The sequence below is a fragment of the Chinchilla lanigera genome, unplaced genomic scaffold (genome assembly GCF_000276665.1).
Source record: "Chinchilla lanigera isolate Chin_1 unplaced genomic scaffold, ChiLan1.0 scaffold00018, whole genome shotgun sequence".
Lineage (NCBI taxonomy): Eukaryota > Metazoa > Chordata > Mammalia > Rodentia > Chinchillidae > Chinchilla > Chinchilla lanigera.
This window is the reverse complement of record NW_004955419.1, coordinates 17,859,796-17,880,337: the sequence shown is the minus strand read 5'-3', so window position 1 is coordinate 17,880,337 and position 20,542 is coordinate 17,859,796. Positions and strand designations below refer to the sequence as shown.

Here is a 20,542-nt window from a genome sequence, read left to right as displayed (position 1 = left end):
GGATTCAAGGACTACAAACATAAACGAAAAGAACGTGTAGGGTTTCAAGTATCAATCTCCCCAGAGGCAGGAGCAGTATGAAGTGGGGGCATCTACGTAAGTCCAAACGAGCAGGCCACTGACCAGGACAAAAACTCAGAGTCCAACACACAGAAACGGATGACACATTCAGAATAAATCTGTGAACACAACTCAAGAATGGGCAGACTTACTTTTTAATAATCGTGGAAAGTCAGTTTTGAAACTGGTCTAAATAAGGAGATATTTCTGGTTCTACTCTGTTCTTTTTCACGGGATAGTGGTAGTTGCCAAAAACACATCCAAAGATACTTGCTGGAAGGAGGCACTGCATACCAAGTTAAGCCTCCCCAGTTTGCAAAGTTCCCTTCTGAAGAACGCTTCTGTTTCCATCACTAATGTGGAAAATAAATTTCCCTCATAATCCCCTCTAGCGTCACTTCATTCAGGCTTGGATATGGACCAGAAGTTTCTCTAGGCCAACTTATCTAACAGAACCATAATTGGGGAATATGAAAGGAAGAATAATAAATTCAGTTTGGTCCTTTCTTTTTACCAATTTGGGCTTAACTGGATCAAACTTGTGCATTCATATTACAAGCTGTCCTAAATGATAAAGGCAACTCCCAAGCCTTCCCTGTACAGGAACTTCTGGTCACTCAGGATTACTGATGTCAGGACAAAGAGCAGCAAGCAGCAAGCAGCACTGCTCAGGCTGGGTGTGCAAGCTATTAAAGGTACAACAGGGCCTCTTCTATAGGAAATAATAATGCTAGTGGTCTTTTCTCTCACAAGGGGAGGGAACATGCCAAAGCTGCCTTCTAGGTGCTATGGTTTGAATGTTTGTTCCCTCCAACACTCACGATGAAAATGAATTGCTATTGTAACAGTCTTAAGAGGTGCCATGTAATGGGGACCAACAGTGTTGAGTTGCCATATAACGTCACAAGAAGTTCCTCAACAGATGCCAGTGCCTGGATATCAGATTTCCCAGACTCAAAAACTGTTCAGCAATACATTTCTGTTCATTAAATATTATCCAACCTACGGTATTCTGTTTTAGCAGCACAAAGTGTACTAAGACACCAGGTTTCTACCAAGGGAGAACCACTGACCCTAGGAGGCAGAGAAGCTAGGTCCTATACTTGTGAGGAGTCAGTCAATAGGGCCAAAGTGGAGAATGAAGGTGCTGACAACTACTACTGAATGCAACAGGGGTCAGTAGCTGGTACTTCCCCACTATGACCCAGGCTTATTCAAAGAGCTTGGGAAAGGGAAAGAGCACTGGCTTAGGGTCAAGAACCTTGTTTTCAAATTTTCACTCCACCTGTGTGACTGTGGGCAAGGCAGCTAACCTCTGGACTCAACCACCTTAGTCTGCAAATAGAGACGGCATCTATTCTGCAAAGTTTTATGTTTTTGTTCTTGCTTTTTTGGTGGATGGAAAAAGCTTATTCAAAACCACATAAGACTTTTTGGCTCATGGAAGCACTTAAACATTTTTTTTTTTCGCTACATTATCTTGGACTTCCAGGAAATACCATGTAAAAGCTCTCGGGTCCAGATGAAAACCACTGAGTAAGGCCCCTGGGTTCAGAAGGAACCAGGACACTAACTCAGCAATGACCCATAAAAGTTTTCTGGGTCTAAGAACAAAAAATCTCATAATTTGAACTCTGATGCAATCCAGGACTAATTCTGTGAGTCTAGTAAACCATGGATCATAAAAGCTTCTACAGGAGCAAACGATTCAAAGGTAAAAAGACAGAGAAGGTATCACAGGTGACTGGCACACAAAAGCAAGTCCACACAGCGAAGTAATCAACACACACCACCATGGCAGTACCTGCAGTGTTCCAGGACCAAATTATATTATAGTGACATCTACAGGAGGAAACTGACCAAATACAATGGAAGGGCCACCCCAACATGAGCTGGACAGTTTGAATTTTGAGTCATAATAAACAAGGTTTTAGGGGCATAAGGGGAAAAAAACTAGAAATTTAGAGAAAATAGGGCCAGGTGTGCTGGCACATGCCTATAATCCCAATACTCAGGAGCTGAGGCAGCAGTGCCATGACTGTGAGGCCAGCCTGGGCTACATAGTGTGACCCTGTCTTCAAAAAAGAAAAGAAAAAAAGAAAGAGAAGCGGGAGGGGGAATGGGAGAGGGAGGGAAGAAAGAGAAAGAGAAAGAGAAAGAGAAAGAGAAAGAGAAAGAGAAAGAGAAAGAAAGAGAAAGAAAGAAAAACAGAAGGAAGGAAGGAAGGGAGGGAGGAAAAGAAGAAATTTAAAGAAGATATTTAAAAGATTTAGTAGGGCACAGTAATACATACCTATAATCCCACACTCTGGGAGGCTGAGGCAAGAGGTTCATAAATTCAAGTCTAGCCTTAACAAAAACCTATCTCAGAAATAAACAGGATGTAGCTCAGAGTGAAGGCTCTAGGTTCAACCCCCAATATTGGGCAAGGGAGAGATTTAGAAATATTTAGACTATAAGTCCAGAAAAGGATCCTAGATCAAGAATAACCTATTCTAAAGCATGTTACAAGAGTAAAACAAAACAATCAACATTTCCAAATATGCTCTCAACATTTGTTCTGTTTCTGTGACTTCTTCCTGAAAACAGTCAAGAATTAAAAAAAAAAAAAAAAACCAGAAATCTAGTTTGGATGCCAATACACTACTTATCTGGGTTTATGTTTAATAATTTGACCTTGCTCTCTTTTCCCAAAATTAATACTCAGTCTCAGAATTCTTGTTCTCATGATTTTCTAGTTTACCATTACTAGATGACCACAATTTATACCCTAGAAAGAAAACCTCACCAGGCACCCTTAGTTTAAACCCATATTATTCATATATTTGGATTAAGGTACAGTTGTCCCTCCATCCACAGGGAACTAGATGCCTTCATAAATATTAAAATCTGTAGGTGCTCAAGTCCCTTATATAAAATGACAGTATTTACATATAATCTATATATAGTAAGTTCTCCCAAAAACTTTAAGTCATCTCTGGATTACTAGGACCTAGTAAACTGTAAATGTTAAGAAAATAGATGTTAAACTACATTGTTCAGGGAATAATGACAAGAAAATGTCTGTGCATAGACACACAACTTTTTTTTCCCCCAGATACTTCAGATCTTAGTTGCTTGAACCCAGGGATATGGAACCTAGAGATACAAAAGGCTGAGTATACTTAGCCCAAGACCGCAGCACTCAAAAGGGAAAGCTATCCCAGGGTAAGGGGTAAAAGCTAAGCAGAGCTGTTGGAATCACTTAAAATTAGTGGAAAAGAAAAGTAAAGAAGGTAACATTGACCACAAGAAAAAGTGGAAACTACCAAGCTTTCTAGACCACTTGCTACCAGAGGAAATTACTTACACTGTTCTAACACATAACAACCATACAGAGTCTAAAAGATTATGAGCAGGCAGACAAGCTGAACAAAGAAATTAAAATGAAACACAATCGTCCCCATTTTCTACCACCAGAGATGCATAATTAAGGTTTTTATGTTTCACATACTTATTCTAAAGTTCTAATCCTACACTTATCAACATAAAGAATCTTATAATTGTCAAACATCACTCGTTTACCAAATAAAAAGCAACTTAATTTTTTAACAACTTTTACTACCAGGTGGCTGTATAAATACAGCAGAGTGCCACAAATAGGTTTGTGATTATAATAAAATGAAGACACTAAGTTGAGCCAGGTGCTGTGGCACCCACCTGTAATTCCTGCACTCAGGCGGCTGAGGCAGGAAGATCACAAGCTCAAGGCCAGCCTGGACTGCACAGTGAGACTCTGTCTCGAAAAACAAAACAAAACATGCTAAAACTAGTGTTGTAGATGTATGTTCATTGACACTGAATGGTACTCAGACAAAATTAATTTGAAATGTAGACTTCAAAAGAGAATGTTCATGATGACCCAGATTTTAAAGGCATAAAAATCATCAGTTAACAAATCCCAAAGAATCCACCAAAAAAACCCTACTGAACCTAACAAATTCAGAAATGCTACAGGACACAAGATCAACATACAAACATCAGATGTATTTCCGCACAATACATAATAATGATGCACGCAAAAAGGAAATTAAGGAAACATTCCTGTTAGGGTTGAGCTGGAGAATGCACCCCCAAAGCTTCCTACACTGGGGTGTGGGTGGGGTATGACCGGCTCAGGAGGGGCTAAGGATGCTGTCAGGGGGGTGGGTGACCACCCTGCCGCCTCCCTTTTCTCTCCTTGTCCTGGCCACCACGACTGTGAGCAGGTTTCCCACCGCTGTGCCGCTCTGCTGTTCCATTTCTGCCTCGCAGCCAGTGGACTGTGGACTGACAATGTGAGTCAAAGTAAACCTCTCCTGCTTTAAGCTGTGGGTGTTCGGTACTGTAACTCAGTGCAAAGAAGTGACCAGGACAATTCAATTCATCATAGAAAATAATGAGGAATAAATTAAACCAAGGAGGTATAACACATACCCTGAAAACTATACAATTTTGCTAAAAGAAATTAAAGTATAACTAAATACACAAAAACGTATCACACGACCATGAACTGGAAGTTTTCTTGGAGTTTTTTAGATATCATAAAGATGACAACACTCCCCAAAGTGACCTGCAGATTCAATATAATCCCAATCAAAATCCTGAAACTTTTTTTTGCAAAAAAAGATGATCCTAAAATATATGTAGAAATACAAGGAATCCTAAATAACCAAAACAATCTTTAAGAAAGATCAACATTGGAGAACTCGCATTCCTCAATTTCAAAACCTATTACAATAATTAAAACAATGTACTGGCCCAAGAACAAATACGTTAATGAAAAAGAATAAGAAGTCCAGAAATAAACCCATACATCTGTGTTCAACTTATTTTTGACACAGGTACCAAAAAACTGCCCTATAATAGTTCTTAGAGACCTAGATATCCACATGCAAAAAAAAAAAAAATGAAAACAGACCTTTACCATAAACAAAAACTGGCTCAAAATAGATTAATTACCTAACTATACAAAATAATAAATATATAAAATCATTAGAAAACAATGTAATACATATTCATGGCCTTCGTTTGGCCATGATTTGTTAGATATAACATCAAAAGCACAAGCCGTTAAAAAAATAGAAAACCGAGGCTTCAAAAATAAATAATTCTATGGCACACGCTTGTAATCCCAGTACTTGGGAGGCTGAGGCTGGAGGATCGTTGCGAGTTGAAGACCAGCCTGGGTTACAAAGTGAGCTCAAGGCCAGCCTGAGCCATATAGCAAGACCCTATCTCAAACAGACAAAAATAATAAATAAATTAATTAATTCTGCACATCAAAAGAGAACTTATCAAGAGAATTCCATTCAACTGAACTCTTTCCCTTCTAGGTATCTTCCTAAAAGAATTAAAGACATTACAGTGATACATGCGCACCCATGTTTATAGCAGCACAATTCATAATAGCTAGATCTTGGAGGTAGCCTGTATGTCCACCAACTGATAAATGGATAAAGAAAAGGTGCTACTGGCACATAATGAACTACTAATGTGCCCTAAGGAATAAGCTTCAGTTATTTGTAGAAAAATGGATGCACTTTGAGACCAAAATGTTAAGTGAAATAAATCACAACCTTAAGTATCATGTGGTTTCTCTTATATTAAAAACCTGAAATATACATAAAAAGCAAAATAAAAGATAGACAATAGGAAGTAGAGAGATAGATCCTTCTCAGATAGGAAGGGGATGAGATGGAGAAAGAGATGGAGAAAGGCAGGAGAGGAGGGAAAGGGGATGAAAAAAGAAGTAAGATGTATTATGTGCACTTACCAACTCCTTTCAGGGAATGTAATCCTTATGTACTACAAACATGCATTAGTAAAAAATTTAAAAAAAAAAAAACAAGATAGCACACAGAATGGAAGAGAATATTTGCAAATGACTGATATTGATAAGAACTAAAACTCAAGGAAAAGGCAAAAACCTAAAGTGAACAGACATTTCTCCAATGAGATAAACAAACGACCAGCAAGCACATAAAAAGATGCTATCATTAGCCATCAGATAAGTGCAAGTCAAAACCGCAATAAGAACACCCGGGCTAGGTGTAGTGGTGCGTGCCTGTAATCCCAGCACTCGGGAGGCTGAGGCAACAGGACTGCTGTGGGGTACACGCTTTGGAGGCCAGCCTGGGGTACACAGTGTGTTTAAGACCAATGTGAACTACAAAGCAAGACCCTGTCTAAAAAAAAAAAAAAAAAAAAAAAAAATACCAGGTGTGTTGGCACGTGCCTGCAATTCCAGCACTCAGAAGGTTGAGGCAGACTGCTATGAGCTCAAGGCCACCTGGGCTACATAGTATGTTTAAAAGGATAGCCCAAACTACACCGCAAGACTCTCAAAAAAATCAAAACATAGTAAGATACTACTTCACTCCCACTATATTAGCTATTATCAACAATGGAAAATAATGAGCATTAGCAAGACTGTGGAGAAAATGGAATCCTCATGTACTGTTGGTAGGAATGTAAAAGAGTACAGTTGCTGTGGAAAATACTGCAGCAGTTCCTAAAATAGCTATACAGAGAAATACCATATGATCCAGTAATTCCACCTTTAAGTAAATATTCAAAAGACCTGAAAATAGATACATTTTGAAATATTACACTGTACCCAGTTACTACGTACAATTTTGATTTATCAATTAAAATATAATAGTAAAATTCAGTTTTAAAAACAGAATTTAAAAATGGGTATTTGAACTCTTTGGTCTCACCGGGCGTGGTGGCGCACAACTGTAATCCCAGCACTCAGGAGGCTGAGGCAGAAAGATCATTAAGTGTTGGAGACCAGCCTGGGCTACAAAGTGAGCTCAAGGCCAGCCCAAACTGCATAGCAAGATGCTGCCTCAAAAAGACAAAAAAACAAAAACAAAAACAAACTCTTTGGTCTCAGCAGCAGAAGTGAGATGACACAGGGAGTGTCATCATTTGGAAAGTGCAGTCATAACCACTGTGGCTCTAAGGGTACCAGCTGCAGAAGTTGACCTGTACAAAATAGGCCTATTCTGCCAAGTACAAGAGAAAGCGTAAGTGGAGTGTGAAGGCTAAAAGACAATACCATCAGGCAAAAGAGGCACCTAAAAATTGGGTACTGGAGAGTCAGGCATGGTTTCCATGAAGGAACAATAGCTAAACCCAAGAGAGCAGCTGTCACAGCATCCACTTATCTTGAGAATTCCACCCATTACTCAAAAGAAATGTTTTGGCTGGAAGGAAAAAAAGGAGGGAGGGAGGGGGAGATATAGAGGGAGGAAGAGAAGGAAGAGAGGGGTAGGGAGGGCACGGGGGAAAGAGAGAAGGGAAGGAGGGAGGGAGGGAGGGAAAGTAAATATTCAAATTCTTATATATGAATGTTCACAACAGTAGTAGTCACAATAGCCCAAAAGTAGAAGTTATCCAAACATTCATCAACTGATAAATGGATAAACAAAATGTGGTCAGGGATATTACCCATCCAGCCATAAAAAGGAATAAAGTACTAATACACATAGAGTGTCCTATTGGGGTGTTTTTTTGTTTTTTTTTTGTCTTTGCTCTGAGCTTCATCTCTAACCCTTCCTTTTATTTTATATTTTGGACACAGTCTCAATAAATTGCCCAAGCTTGGCTTAAACTTTTGCATTTCCTGCCTCAGCCTCCTCAAACACTGTGATTGTAGGCATACACAGCCATGCCCAGCTCGGGTTGATTAAAATGTCATGGAACCAAGGTGACGGTTGCACAACAACAGAATGAATGAAATGGTTGATGGATACAGTCACTTCATGTAATATTACACCTCAATAAAAAATAGGGATTATATTTCAATAAAGAAAGTCTAAAAGCCTAACGTATTTTAAATAAATGTATTTTCTCTTCAGAAACGACAGGTTATTAAACAGATTCAAAGCTATATTTCATCATAACACTTTTTATAGTTATTCTCCAAAATACATCTAAGAAAAATATGTATAGAATGCTCCTATTTCTTACCAGCAGACTCTTTTTCATTCTGTTTTTCATACAGGGTGCCCACAGACATCAGGAAAACAATAACCAGGAATACTGGAATTCTCCATGAGCCAGCCAGGGATGCTGAAAATCATTAAGAATTAACATTTTTAGCAAAATGAAAACCTAGTATTTTTTTTTTTAAAAGACTCGGTTTTTTAGACTGACAGAACAATTTGGTTTACACACTAATTACAAGATGATTACAGGGAAAAATTTTTAGAAAAATGCCATCAAAGAGATCTCGATTTGGGAGTGGGGCCGGAGGAGGTGGCTGCTGAGAACTAAACCCAGGGCTTTGTGCATACTAGGCAAGCACTCTGCCACTGAGATGTATCCCTGGCCCTCCATTCAAGATATTCTTGATACAAATTCATCCTTGCTCTCAGCACACACTCTAGAAGATCAGGTACATGCCAGCCTGTCCATCACCTACTGCAATCCAGTCCTGAGCTAAAGTATATGCCAAGTTTAAGGTCATTCTAAATCCAAACTAACCATAAGACCCCAGAATGTGCAGAATCAGGCACAGATCCTAATGTCATGGAGCTGGACTTAGTTTTCTGAGTATACCACTGGGAGTGATCAATTTCTTCAGAAGGGACCCAACGGCCCACAAGAGCACAGCAAAAGCCTCAATGTATGCTCCTCGGCATGCAGTGCAAATTAAAATTGAACAGTCATCAAGGATTAAGGTCTCTATCCTAACCATTTGAAGTTCCCTCAGTCTGTGTAGAGCTTTGTGGACATATGGACATACCTGCCTATCTCCTGCCTCTGCCTTCCTCAAAATCAAAATGAGTCCCATGCGATCTTGCTGATAAACTCTAGCATACCAACTCGACAAAGTTAGAGAATGATGCTTTGTTCAACATGACTCTAGGCAGAGACATTTTTAACAAGCTAGTTTTATTTATAGTAAGTAGCTCTAAAAACTACTTTAGGCTACCTACTGCTCTATCACTGAATTTTGGTTTTAGATTCAAATTCCATATTTTTCCATCAACTTAGACTTAGAAATAAGAGTTTCTCCTGTGTTACCATGTTGAAAAGCCACACATTAACCAACCAGTTAACAGTGGATGGTTTCATACAACAGAGAAGTCACTGCCCTGAGCAGTGATGACTCTGACAGCCCCTGTGTTAAACAGAGATTTGTCTCAAGGAAGATATAGCTCTGATATCTCTCCATCATGGTTACAGAGATCTGTTTAAAGCATTCTTTCACAACACAGACAGTCTTTCAAATATTAGAAATAGGCCTTCATAGTTTACATCCTTATCTTACCTCTTCCCTGCCTTATTGCCCCCATTTCTTCCTCTTATCCACAGCAAACACCTTCCGTAGTCCCTTTAACTACCTGACACATCAGGCCACCTCCTATCATCCTTGACTGCTTATCTGTCTCTCCCATAAGTATGCCACTCAGCAAAACAACCAAGAGAGTCCAGTGTGCTCCATTTTTTAAGACAGATTTACCGTTAAAGGATTTTATTTTAAAAACATGTAATATAATTAAAAGATAGACATTTTAAAGCATATTTTCATTAAAAAGTAATGAAAAATAAAACCCTAACTCTTTGCCTAACTTTTTAAAAAAGGTTATTTTAAAGGATTTTAAATGCAACATATAACACTACAAAGAATTTATTTCATTCACAGTCAGCCTTTGCTAACCTTAAGCGAGACTTAAAAAAAAAAAAAAATGAAGTGACCCACCTAAATGAAAAAGCAATATAATCCAGACAGGAATTGAAATTGCTCTCAAGTAGCGTTCAGTACTTGCATTCCACTTGAATGAAACAGTCAACACATAGCCAACTACCAAGGTCCAGATCTTAAATAAATGAAATATAGACAGAGTTGTAAAAAATATATACATATGAAAATGAACAGAATTATACCACATTTGTAAGGAATCTATATCCCATGAGTGCTAGGACACAGCATAGAGAAGGCTGGTGGTGCTAAAAGGAACGTGCCTAGGTCCTCCTCTAGTTTGTAAATTGTTTTGAAATAAAAAGGCATTTGAAAATTTCATGTAGTGAGATTTAAAGATTTCACAAATATACATCATTTTAAGACACTAAAGTTCAAAACCCATTTTATGCATAAATTACTCAAAATATTCAATTGAAAGTCTAACCTTGTTGAACTCCTAAAATTTCTATCAATTAATGCTTATAAAAGCAAAGGGAGAAGAAACATCTTTCTAAAACGAATCAGACTACAAAATGTATTTCAGTCTTATGTTTTGTTTTGTTTTTTTTATGCTTGGTTTCTATGGGGGTTTTTTGTTTGTATTTTAGTACTGGGGATTGAAGCTAGGACCTTTGCATTGAGCTATATCCCAGCCTTTTTTTTTCTTCCCTTGAGACAGGCTCCCATCACGTTGCTAAATTGCCCAGGATAGCCTACAACTTCAGATCCTCCTGCCTCAGCTCCCCAGAAGCCTGGAATTACAGACATGAGCCATTATATGCAACTAAAAATACACTTCTTACCGTGATAGGAAATTTTTTAAAGCTAGAGAGAAAGTAGTTATCTGAAGTGTGCCCTTGCTTTAATTATCTAGGTAACTGATAGTTAGACCCTAACCCAAAGTCATAGGCCCCAGTCGCAGCAGTGTGCCTGAAAAAAATGTTACTAGAGGAAGAAATAACAAAACTTGGTGACAGAAGACCCAGCCAGCTTTCCCTTCATTCTCCCTCCCTATACTAAAGTTAAATAGGTCGTACTTAAGAAGTATCATAAGAAAGCAGTGCAGTCTTCATAGAAACTCATTTTAATACAACATTACAAAAGGTAAAATACATAATCCAGAACAAATTTGAGCATCAAAGAAGAACTTAGTAAGAATGTAAAATTCAAAAGAGGAAAAAAGCAAATTAAGACAAGAACTTTAAGATATACTTTACAGCGTGAAGAAAAAGAACTAATAATATTACTATAAAAGTGTTATGGTTTGCGTCTGGATGTGTGTGTGTCCTCCCCCCCCACCCCCAGCCTCATGTAGTCAAGGGGCAGGCTTCTAGAGTTTATGACTGATCCATGGTCAATGCTGGGACTATGGGTGTGAGTGCTACATTTGCCCCGGGGCAGGTAGTTTGCATACAATATAAGGGAGGGGCAAAAGGCTGCTGATGCTCCTCCATTTGTTGCTTTTGCTATCTTCCACTGCGAACCCTCTGCCATGTGCCACCTGCCTTGGAGCCAGCCAAGTATGGACTGAACCCCCACAAACTGTGAACTAAATAAACCTTTCCTTCTTCAATTTTGGATGTCAGGTATTTTGTCTCAGCAACAAGAGAAAAATACCTAAGACAAAAAATGGCAAAAAAGTCCTACCAACTACATTCTTATGGTCACATCTATCAACAAAAATAATTTCTGGGTCTTAAAAATGTGTATGATTCCTGAATGGCAAATTCGGCTTTGCAGTTTATTCTTACAAAACAATGGCAGCTTCTAAAAATGCCTTCAGTATAAAGAAGCTCATCAGAATGTGAGCAGTGAAAAAGTGATCACCTAAAAGGTTGAAAATTGGGAAATGAATAACTATGGATAATTCATGAGATAAAATTTTCACAACCATTAAAATTGTTTTTTAAAAAAGACTACATAGGGCTGGGGATATAGCTCAGCAGCACAAACACCTGCCTGGCAAGTGCAAGGTCCTGAGATCAATTCCCAGTACCAAAAAAAAAAAACAAAAACAAAACAAAAAAAAAAAACACTACATAGCTGTGAGATTTCTAATATGGTATTAAGTTAAAAATAAAATACAAAAAAAAATTTAACACTTTCATATTGAAATGTGACAATATTAAAATATTTTTCTTCAAGCAACTCTATTAGACAAAATATTAAAGAGCTCTGAAGCCCAAAAATTAAGGACAAGGAAAATGTGATGACAGCCACTTCAAAACAGTTCAGGCTTGCAGAATCAGAACAATTAGCCCTGGAATTCCAAAGAGTTTGAGATCTGATTGTAAAACTCAAAGATGATTTGAGCACAATAACAGAACACTTACATAACATTATGTGCCAGGCCCTGCTGTAATACTTTAATTATATGAACTAATTTAATCTTCATAGCCTCACAAAATTAGTCCTATTATTGTTCCCATTTCACAGCCGAAAGAAATTGAGACTTCCGGGAAGTGACCTGTCCAACGTCACATAGCTAGTTAAATGACAAGACTGAACTAAAATCTAGGAATGTGGGTCCAACACTTGCTTTCTCAACCATAACATAAAGAAGTGTGGTGCTAGAAAAACTGAAGCAAAAACTGCTTCAATTTCCACAAAGGAAAATACAGTGAATTTAGAAAACTACAAATCACTGAAATAAAAATGATCCTCAGTAAATGGATAATGTTACGCAGAATGCCACATAAGGGTATAAACATCCTTTTAAACACTAAGCCAGTCACTTAGACGAAAAACTAGAAGGCATGCTATCAAACTCACAGATTACACAAAATTAGGAGTAGTAAAAAAAAAAACTTTGTGACCTATGATTCACAAAGATATCCTGCAGCTAGAACAACAGTTAATTCAAACAAGATTAATGAAGAGAAACACAAAATTACCCATTAAGATTAACTCTACTACGTAAGTAGGGAATGGAGGAGGACTTCTGAGCTTCTCAGTTCAGTATGCATCACAGTATGACTGGCATGAGGGCCTATTTATGAAGTACAATATTCCTTTCAAGTAAAGAGCTGACTTCAATACATTCTGCACTATCAAACTGCATGAGCATAAAATTTAAGCAGAGCAAAGTAATGAAAATCATAACATATGATACAGACATAAGAGAGTTGCCAACACTGCCTAGGCTTGGGAGAGAAGGGAAAATCAAGATTTCCCTTGATTTTCTATCTTCAAATAGTTGGCAAAAAGTTATCTGGAAGACACCTGAGACTTGTGATTCTGACACAGAAATAACCAATGGGAATTAGGAAGCAATAATTTCAGCTTAATATGAGGATAAACTTTGCTAACAAACAATAGCTGTCTAAAAATAGAGTAAGCTAAGTCACTAAAGGTATCTGAACAACTGCTGACCATAATTGAGGGATGACAGAGTTGGAAAGTCTGCCCTCAGCGAGAAGAGGAACTAGGAAATCATAGCCTCACAGTGTAAGGCTATGATTCTTTCAAACCCATCTCCACAGGGTTTTTTGCCTTACATTTTGTTTTACCTGTACTTACCAAGAATCAGTATTACTTGCAGGTAGAGACAAATAACAGCCTGCATACTTCAGCTCGTTTCACAGAAATTGATAATCCAAAGAGAATCACGTATTTTTATCTAATAAATCTGAAATTCACAGATTACCTCATCTTAGTTTAAAATAACTAGTTATTAAACGTACTTCTCAATTCTACTCTGAGTAAAGTATGCACACTGAACAGACAGAAATCAAATTATCCACTGCTACAGTTCACAATATAAAAAACTGGTAACAACCTAAACGTCATTTAATAAAGGGCTGTTTGAAAAATGGATACTTAGATGTTCAAAGGTGTGATGAATATCTAGGTTGAAAAACATAGTGTAAAATTATGCAAGCGTAAGTTTATAATGGTGAAAATACACTCCACAAAAAACATGCTAAATAACCATCTCTGGATGGCTGAATTTCAACAGGTAATTTGCTTCTTTCTGCTTTTTTACAAGTACTGCATTTTCTCTTAGGAGTATATAATATCTTTACAAATAGAAAAATATTTGTAACTTTTCAATAACTGGTCTATGGATTTTGAAAATATTTTGAGTACGTTCTGTGAATGAGAAAATATTAGTTCAAAAGAATATACCCATTTATAAAAAGGCTTAGTTTATACTCAACAACTGTCAATGGTTAAAAATGTTTATGAGCACTTTAATATAATTCAAAGCTAAGACAATCTCTCATAAATATTTTCTAGCCTGGTGTGGTGGGCACACCTATAATTCCAGCATTCAAGAGGCTGAGGCAGGAGGACTACTGCAAGTTCAAGGCCAACCTATACTACATAGGAATACCCTATCTCAAAAATGTCAAATGAAATACTTTCTAAAAGACATCCAGAGAAAGAAGTACTTATATGACTTCAGTAGTAAAAGAAAGTATTATCTATAAGCACTAACAAGAAAAGAGGCCCCTCCCCAAAAAGAAAAGAGGCCCATAATACAAGGATAAATGAAAGAGCAAGGTGCAGAATTATATGCATGGTACTCTATTTTTGTTTTAAAAATAGAAACCCTGTACTTTGTATGTTCACATGACCATAGAAATAAGCTTAAAAGGCTGGACACCAGCTAACAACAGTAACACCTGCACAGCCGGAATGATGGCAGGGAAAAGGGATGACTTACTTTACCAAATAAACTTCCACGCTACTCAAATTCTTTTTTGTAGAACCAGCATGTTTTACTTGAGTCAGCTTTTAAAATCACTAAATATCCCCTAAAATAACAATAAAAACAAGCATTTGTATATCCACATTTCACACACAGTTTAGGTTTTGGTTTTGCTAAGTATCAAACCCAAGGCCTCACCTATAGCAGGCAAGTGATCTACTCATGAGCTACAACCCCAGCCCCCCCAACCACAACTGCTTATCTCAAACCCCTTCAGAGTTTCTTATTCTTATTCCTTCCCTAACACAGAACACTAGAGCTAACAAGTCACTTTTATGTATAGAGTTCACCAAAACCTGTTCATATGTGAATTTTCTTCCAGGCCTAGATCAACAAGCTGCAGTTAGGTAAGAGGGCATACATTCCCAAATTTATTTTCTTCAGCACAGTGGGTTCTTTTCAAAATACATAGTCCACAGTCATTTTACAGCACCATAAAGTATATAAAACAGAGACTCTGCCTTTTCAGACTCTATCCTTGTTATTTATCGTCATCTGGGCATCAACGGGAAAACTTGCGTATTTTTGCAGAACACTTTCCCAAGTCTTTTCCGGGAGAATAAAACACTTTCTCCAAATTAAGGAGGCATAGCCCTAATCGCCAGGCACCTGCTTCAAGTAGTTTACTCTGCTTTAAAGCAGCTTACTTTAATTTGAAAAATATTCTTTATATGACAATTTCATCATATGGCAATTTGAGTTAAGAATTTTTACAACCAAAATCTTTAACTGTGAATGGCACTAATCTCTGGAAACTTCTTCTCACTGTTGCCAGGTAAGCCAAAGCAAACCTCAGAACCGTTTGGAAGTGGCCTGGAGTAGACACCAAAGGCTGGCTAACGTGCACTTCCTAAGGACCTCCTGTGATCTGTAAGACAGACCATCAGAGAAACTTGCACACTGTTCGGCCAACCCCTCACTTTACACAGCTGGGGGTCAGTGGTCCCGAGTAGCACCTTGGTCTGTCTCAAGTCACTAGGTAAGTTACTGACAGAGCCAAGTTTATAACTTGGTTTTCTGATCCTTCAGCCACTCTTCCTCATGCTTCCTTATAAGGATGGTATCAGAGACCATGGAGAAAACAAACCTATTACTACTGTAAAAACTCTTCATGATTTTCAATGTTTTCTTTTTAAAAAAAATGATGAAATGGGAGACGAGATCAGAACACTCCCAACAGAAGAGAATGGTAGAGTCAGATTTATCTTGCCCAACTCCACAACAGGGGGACTGCAAAACGGCTGGGTCACATGGAGCTTACTAGACCGTTTTTTAAAGGAGTCTGGAATCCTCACTCAGGACAATATTCCAATATATTTGAAGCTGCTGAAAAAGAATTACTCTGACCATGCAGGATTAACCTTTTGCTTGTAAGCAGGATAGCATGTTAGGAGGAAAGTGGAAAAAAGCTGAAGTAATCCAAGGTGAGGCGAAGGGAAACACAGCTGCCAATAAGCCACTGGCAAAGGAAGACCCAGCTACTGTGGATGCTACAGGAAAAGTGGTGAGGACCTGACAAAGCTATACAGATACACGGAAAAAAGAGAAAAGACTAGGTTTCTCGGTAACTAGAATCCCAAGGTCTTTGGGGGAATAACTATGCTTAGGCCAATCCTGAGATATTCTTCCTGATAACTAAAATCAACTTATATTTTAAACATTAAAAACTTTAAACATAGTATACTAGGGGAAACTTTGTAAAATCCTTATAAAGTTGGCCCAGTGAACGCCATTTACTGCTGGCATGAACAGATGCATTCTAAGTTAGTTTCCTAAGATATAAAATCCCTTCCTTCTACCTCACAAGATTTTTTGTTTTGGGCATTTGTGCCTGCTTTGCTTTGTTTTGCTTCCTTTTTGGAAACAAAGTCTCACTATGTAGCTGAACGTGACCTTGAACTCTCCATGCAGTCCAGGCAGGCCTCAAAAAGACAATTCTCCCCTCTCAGATTTGCCACACGCTGGGCTTACAGGTATGGTCTACCACATCAGGCTCAAAGGACTGTTCTGAGAAAGAAATTGCACCCACGGAAGGAACATAATACAGGGCCTACCAAGTGGTAGTGTTCAAAAGTTGGATCTTAAACATATGAACTGTCTGCTCAATAAAATATCTATGTGCTTGAATGGAACTTTTCTCTGCCTTTCTCATCTACGCCTTCCTTCAGCAGCAGGCTCACACAGACAGCTCTACCAACAAGCTGTCCAGACAGCATAAAGACCGCTGTTCCGTGGCAGCCCTGTTTGGGTTCACACAACCAATCTGCTGGGGAATGAGATAAAAGAGTTACACAGTGGGCCCCTATCCAGTCACATGACCGGCTGTCACGTCAGCCCAGGGCTTGCTCAGCACTTTCAGCTGAGGGCGCCCACGTGGTCCCCAAGTCCACCTCGCTCCACGCAGTTGTCCACGTCTACGCACTGCTTCTGCAGAACTCAATTCTAGGCCTAACTTCCCTCAAATTCAGATCAGCCTGGAGGCTCTATTCTCAGATTTAGCCTTCCAGTACTCATTCCCATTCATACTGCCACTTTTATAATGGGTTTGTTTTTCTAAAAACTCCTTCCCTTTTCCCTCCCTCCTATCACTGTGGCCAAACAGCTGAGTTACAAGCTTTTCCAAAATCATTAACTGGGGGTTTAGCTCAGTGTTAGTACAGGTAGTTAGCATATAAAAGGCCTTGGGTCCAGCCCTGAGGAAACCCACCCCCAATACCTTATTAATTGGTTTTACTTTCCTCCCTCCAGCCCTCAGGCTAATCAGTCTTGGCCTTCCCTTCCACTCATCCACAAGTAAAATACAAACATGAGGGTCTCTCGTCAGGAAAAAGCAGTATATACTGGGCTACAGATACATTTTTCCAAGTACTCAAGTCTGCCAGTATCTGAGAGACACTGGCAGAAATGCCTCTTTCCCTAACCATGACAGTGTACCTCTGTACTCAACTTCTTACTCCAGGTGAAAATACATGCTATTCACATATGGCGGCAGGCATTCCGGGTCTAATTTCCTGCAGTTTGATGGCTATGATACCTGTGCAGTACCAACACTCCAAAATGTTAGCAGACTTTGATAAGATTGAATTTGTGAAGATACAGAAGCATGTTATATAGTTCTCAACAGCAGTGATTCACCTTCTGTGCAAAAGGCATTTGATCCATTTAACTGAATTGTGAAATAAGATAAAAGTCCACTGAACTCTGCTTCATGCACAGGACTGCAGGCATAGCTCAGTGGCAGAGCACCTGCTTACCATGTGCAAGACTCCAGAATGGCAAAGAAAAAAAAAGAAAGAAAGAAAGAAAGAAAACCACTAGCTGTGTGACTTTGGGGCAGCCAGATTCTTGGGAGAATGTAGCTCCTAAGTGGTAATAAACATTTATCTTCTTTTTTACCAACTCCATTAAGTCATACCCATACATGGGTGTAGAGGTGTAACTCAGCAGTAGAGCTCTGGTTAGTGTGCATAAAGGCTCTGGGTTTAATACCACAAATACAGTCTGTTCAAATATGATTACATACACACACTGATGCCAGGGCCTGCAGCTCACCCTTTAAAAGAAAAAAATCTCTCACAGCACGCTCAGTCAACTTTAAATTTGAACTGAGAAGTGGTATTGATAGAGCAAAAGACAGGAGTTCCAGGATCAATTATCACTCTACCAGTAACCTCTAGAAAGTCAAAATCTTGCTTAACCGGTAAATGGAATTATTCTCTAACCTAATTACGTCAAGGTACATTGAACTTTATTACACTGACGAAACAAATGAATCAAATTATTTTAAATAGTATGTCTTAAAAGCCAGATGTGGTAGCGCATGCCTTTAATCCAAGTGCAGGTGAGGCTGAGGCAGGATGATGGTGACTTTGGTATACAACCCATTTGGGGCCAGCCCGAGCTAGAGAGAGATGAGAGAGAGAAGAAAAAGAAAGAGAGAGAGAGAGAGAAAGACAGAGAAAGACAGAGAAAGACAGAGAGACAGAGAGACAGAGAGACAGAGACAGAGAGAGAGAGAGAGAGAGAGAGAGAAAGAGAAAGAAAGAGAAAGAAAGAGAAAGAAAGAGAAAGAAAGAAAGAAAGAAAAAGAAAGGAGGGAGGGAGGGAGAGCAAGCGAGCTGCAGGAGCTGCAGGTCGAACCTGGGGCCTCAGGCACAATAAGCACACTCTCCCACTGCACTACATCACCAGCACCATGACAGTGTTTGCTAATCAACATTCTTAAGATAAATACCCGTTTCTAACAGTTCCCAATGTAGTCAGAGTTAGGAAATGTGTCAGTAGGTTCTACTATATGAAATTCCCTCCAATCCTAAATTTCCCTGGTTTTCTAAGCATAAACTCAGGGTGATCCAAGCATCACAAAAATCTCCCTCCATCCAATCCGCTGCTGTATTCCAAGCAGAGCGAGAGGACGCGCTGCAAAAACTTAAGAATAAGAAGAGGAAAAGCCTGGGTGCTCAGCACACAGGACCTCGCACACACTCTTAAAATGGCCTGAAGGGGAGGTAGCACCAGCCTGTGAAGCAAGCTTTGTTTTAGGATTTGTGAAATCAGAGTTTGCCAGTCCTTTCTTTCTCTTTGTCCCTAACTAGCCCTGCCAAGCTGGTCAGAAGTCACCTCTCTTATCAGTAAGAAAGCAAGTTGGCTTTCGGGCCACAGCACCCCTCCCCCTTCGGCCAGGGATCTCGAGCTCTGGGGCCTCTCCCGGCAAAGTGGAGCGGGGCGTCTCACTCTGAAGAGGGCCTAAAAGCAGGCAAGGCTGCTCCAAAATCATACCCGCCTCTCTCGGGAAGGAAGTGTGCCAAGTTCCCCGGGTGTGGGAAGGCGGGCAGAAAGTTAACTCGCTGCAGGCGGGTGCGGACTCCGGATCGCACATCCTCAGCGAAGAGGACCGCGCCCCAACGAACCGGGGGTGCAGCGAGGGCTCGGGCCGCCGCTAACTCACCCACAGGCTGCTGAAGTAGTCCAGCCCGCGGCAGATGAGCACGCCCGCGTGCGCCAGCAGCACCTGCACGCCCAGGTAGCTGCCCAGGCAGTAGAGGCCGTAGAGCAGCGGGCCGCCCGCGCCCAGGAACAGCAGCAAGCGGCGGCGGCGCAGCGCCTGCTCGCCCAGGGCCTCTACGCCGTAGTCGGCGAAGCACAGCGGGAGCAGCAGCGCGCCCAGGACGATGGGCGTGTGCGCGCGGTGCAGGCGCTGGAGCCAGTGGCGGCCCAGGCGCGTCAGCGAGCTCTTGAAGGGGTGCAAGAAGGTACCGCACAGCACAGCCCACAGCAGCGGCCGCAGGAAGGCCTCGAGGATGAAGTAGACCAGCACGGCGGCGCCGCAGCACAGACACACGAAGAGCACGGCCCCCGTGTTGTAGAAAGCCTGTTTGATGGGCTTGTCGAAACGCAGCGCGAGCGCCGCTGCCCGCGGAGTCTCCCCGCTGCCCCGTCCCGCCGAGCGAGGAGCTCGGGGCTCCTGCCGAGGGGAGCCCCGCGGGCTAGGGTCCTCGGAGGGGCCGCCACGAGCAGCCATCGCGCCTCTGCCGTCGCCGAGGGGCGGTCCTGCCAGCGGGCGTGGAGCGCCGAAGAGGCTGGCGGCGTCGCGCAGCCTTGTGGGAGTCGTAGTTCCTGGCTGGCGGCCACGCACGTGCGAGAATCTCAGAAAACTACCACTCCCAAGGGGCTTAGCGTGAGCTCCTCCATCCCCTTCCCCTATTGGTCCCCGCGGGGTCTTGATAAGTTTCTGAAGCTAAGAGCGGAAAATAAACTTCCTTTCCCTGGTTGATGTAAACTTACCCCTCGGCAGGATTCCCTAAAGACGGATAATCTAGGCTGCACATTAGAATTCCGTGGGGAGTACTTATTTGAAAAGATCGATGCCCAGATTCTACAATACTGATTCATTTAATAAACACTTTTAAAGTATTCGCGGGCCAGGGATATAGCTCAGCTGCACTACGCCTGCCTGGCAAGTACAAGGTCCTGAGTTCTAATTGCTTTAGATAGATGATAGATAGATAGATAGATAGATAGATAGATAGATAGATAGATAGATAGATAGA

The 20,542-nt window shown here is 40.5% G+C and overlaps 1 protein-coding gene across 4 annotated transcripts in view; it reads right to left on the bottom strand.

The window, feature by feature from the left end:
- Tmem245 (transmembrane protein 245) overlaps positions 1-20,045 on the bottom strand; it is a 94,600-nt gene extending 74,555 nt beyond the window's left edge. For all 4 annotated transcript variants that reach the window (XM_013513172.1, XM_005382755.1, XM_013513173.1 and 1 more), the window contains exons 1-3: positions 19,441-20,045; positions 9,797-9,914; positions 8,059-8,160 (exon numbers count right to left, since the gene is read on the bottom strand). In XM_013513172.1, coding sequence (XP_013368626.1) covers positions 8,059-8,160; positions 9,797-9,914; positions 19,441-20,013 — 793 coding nt within the window. In that variant the 5' untranslated portion in view covers positions 20,014-20,045. The remainder of the gene's footprint in view (positions 1-8,058; positions 8,161-9,796; positions 9,915-19,440) is intronic.
- Between the last annotated feature and the right edge of the window lie 497 nt (positions 20,046-20,542).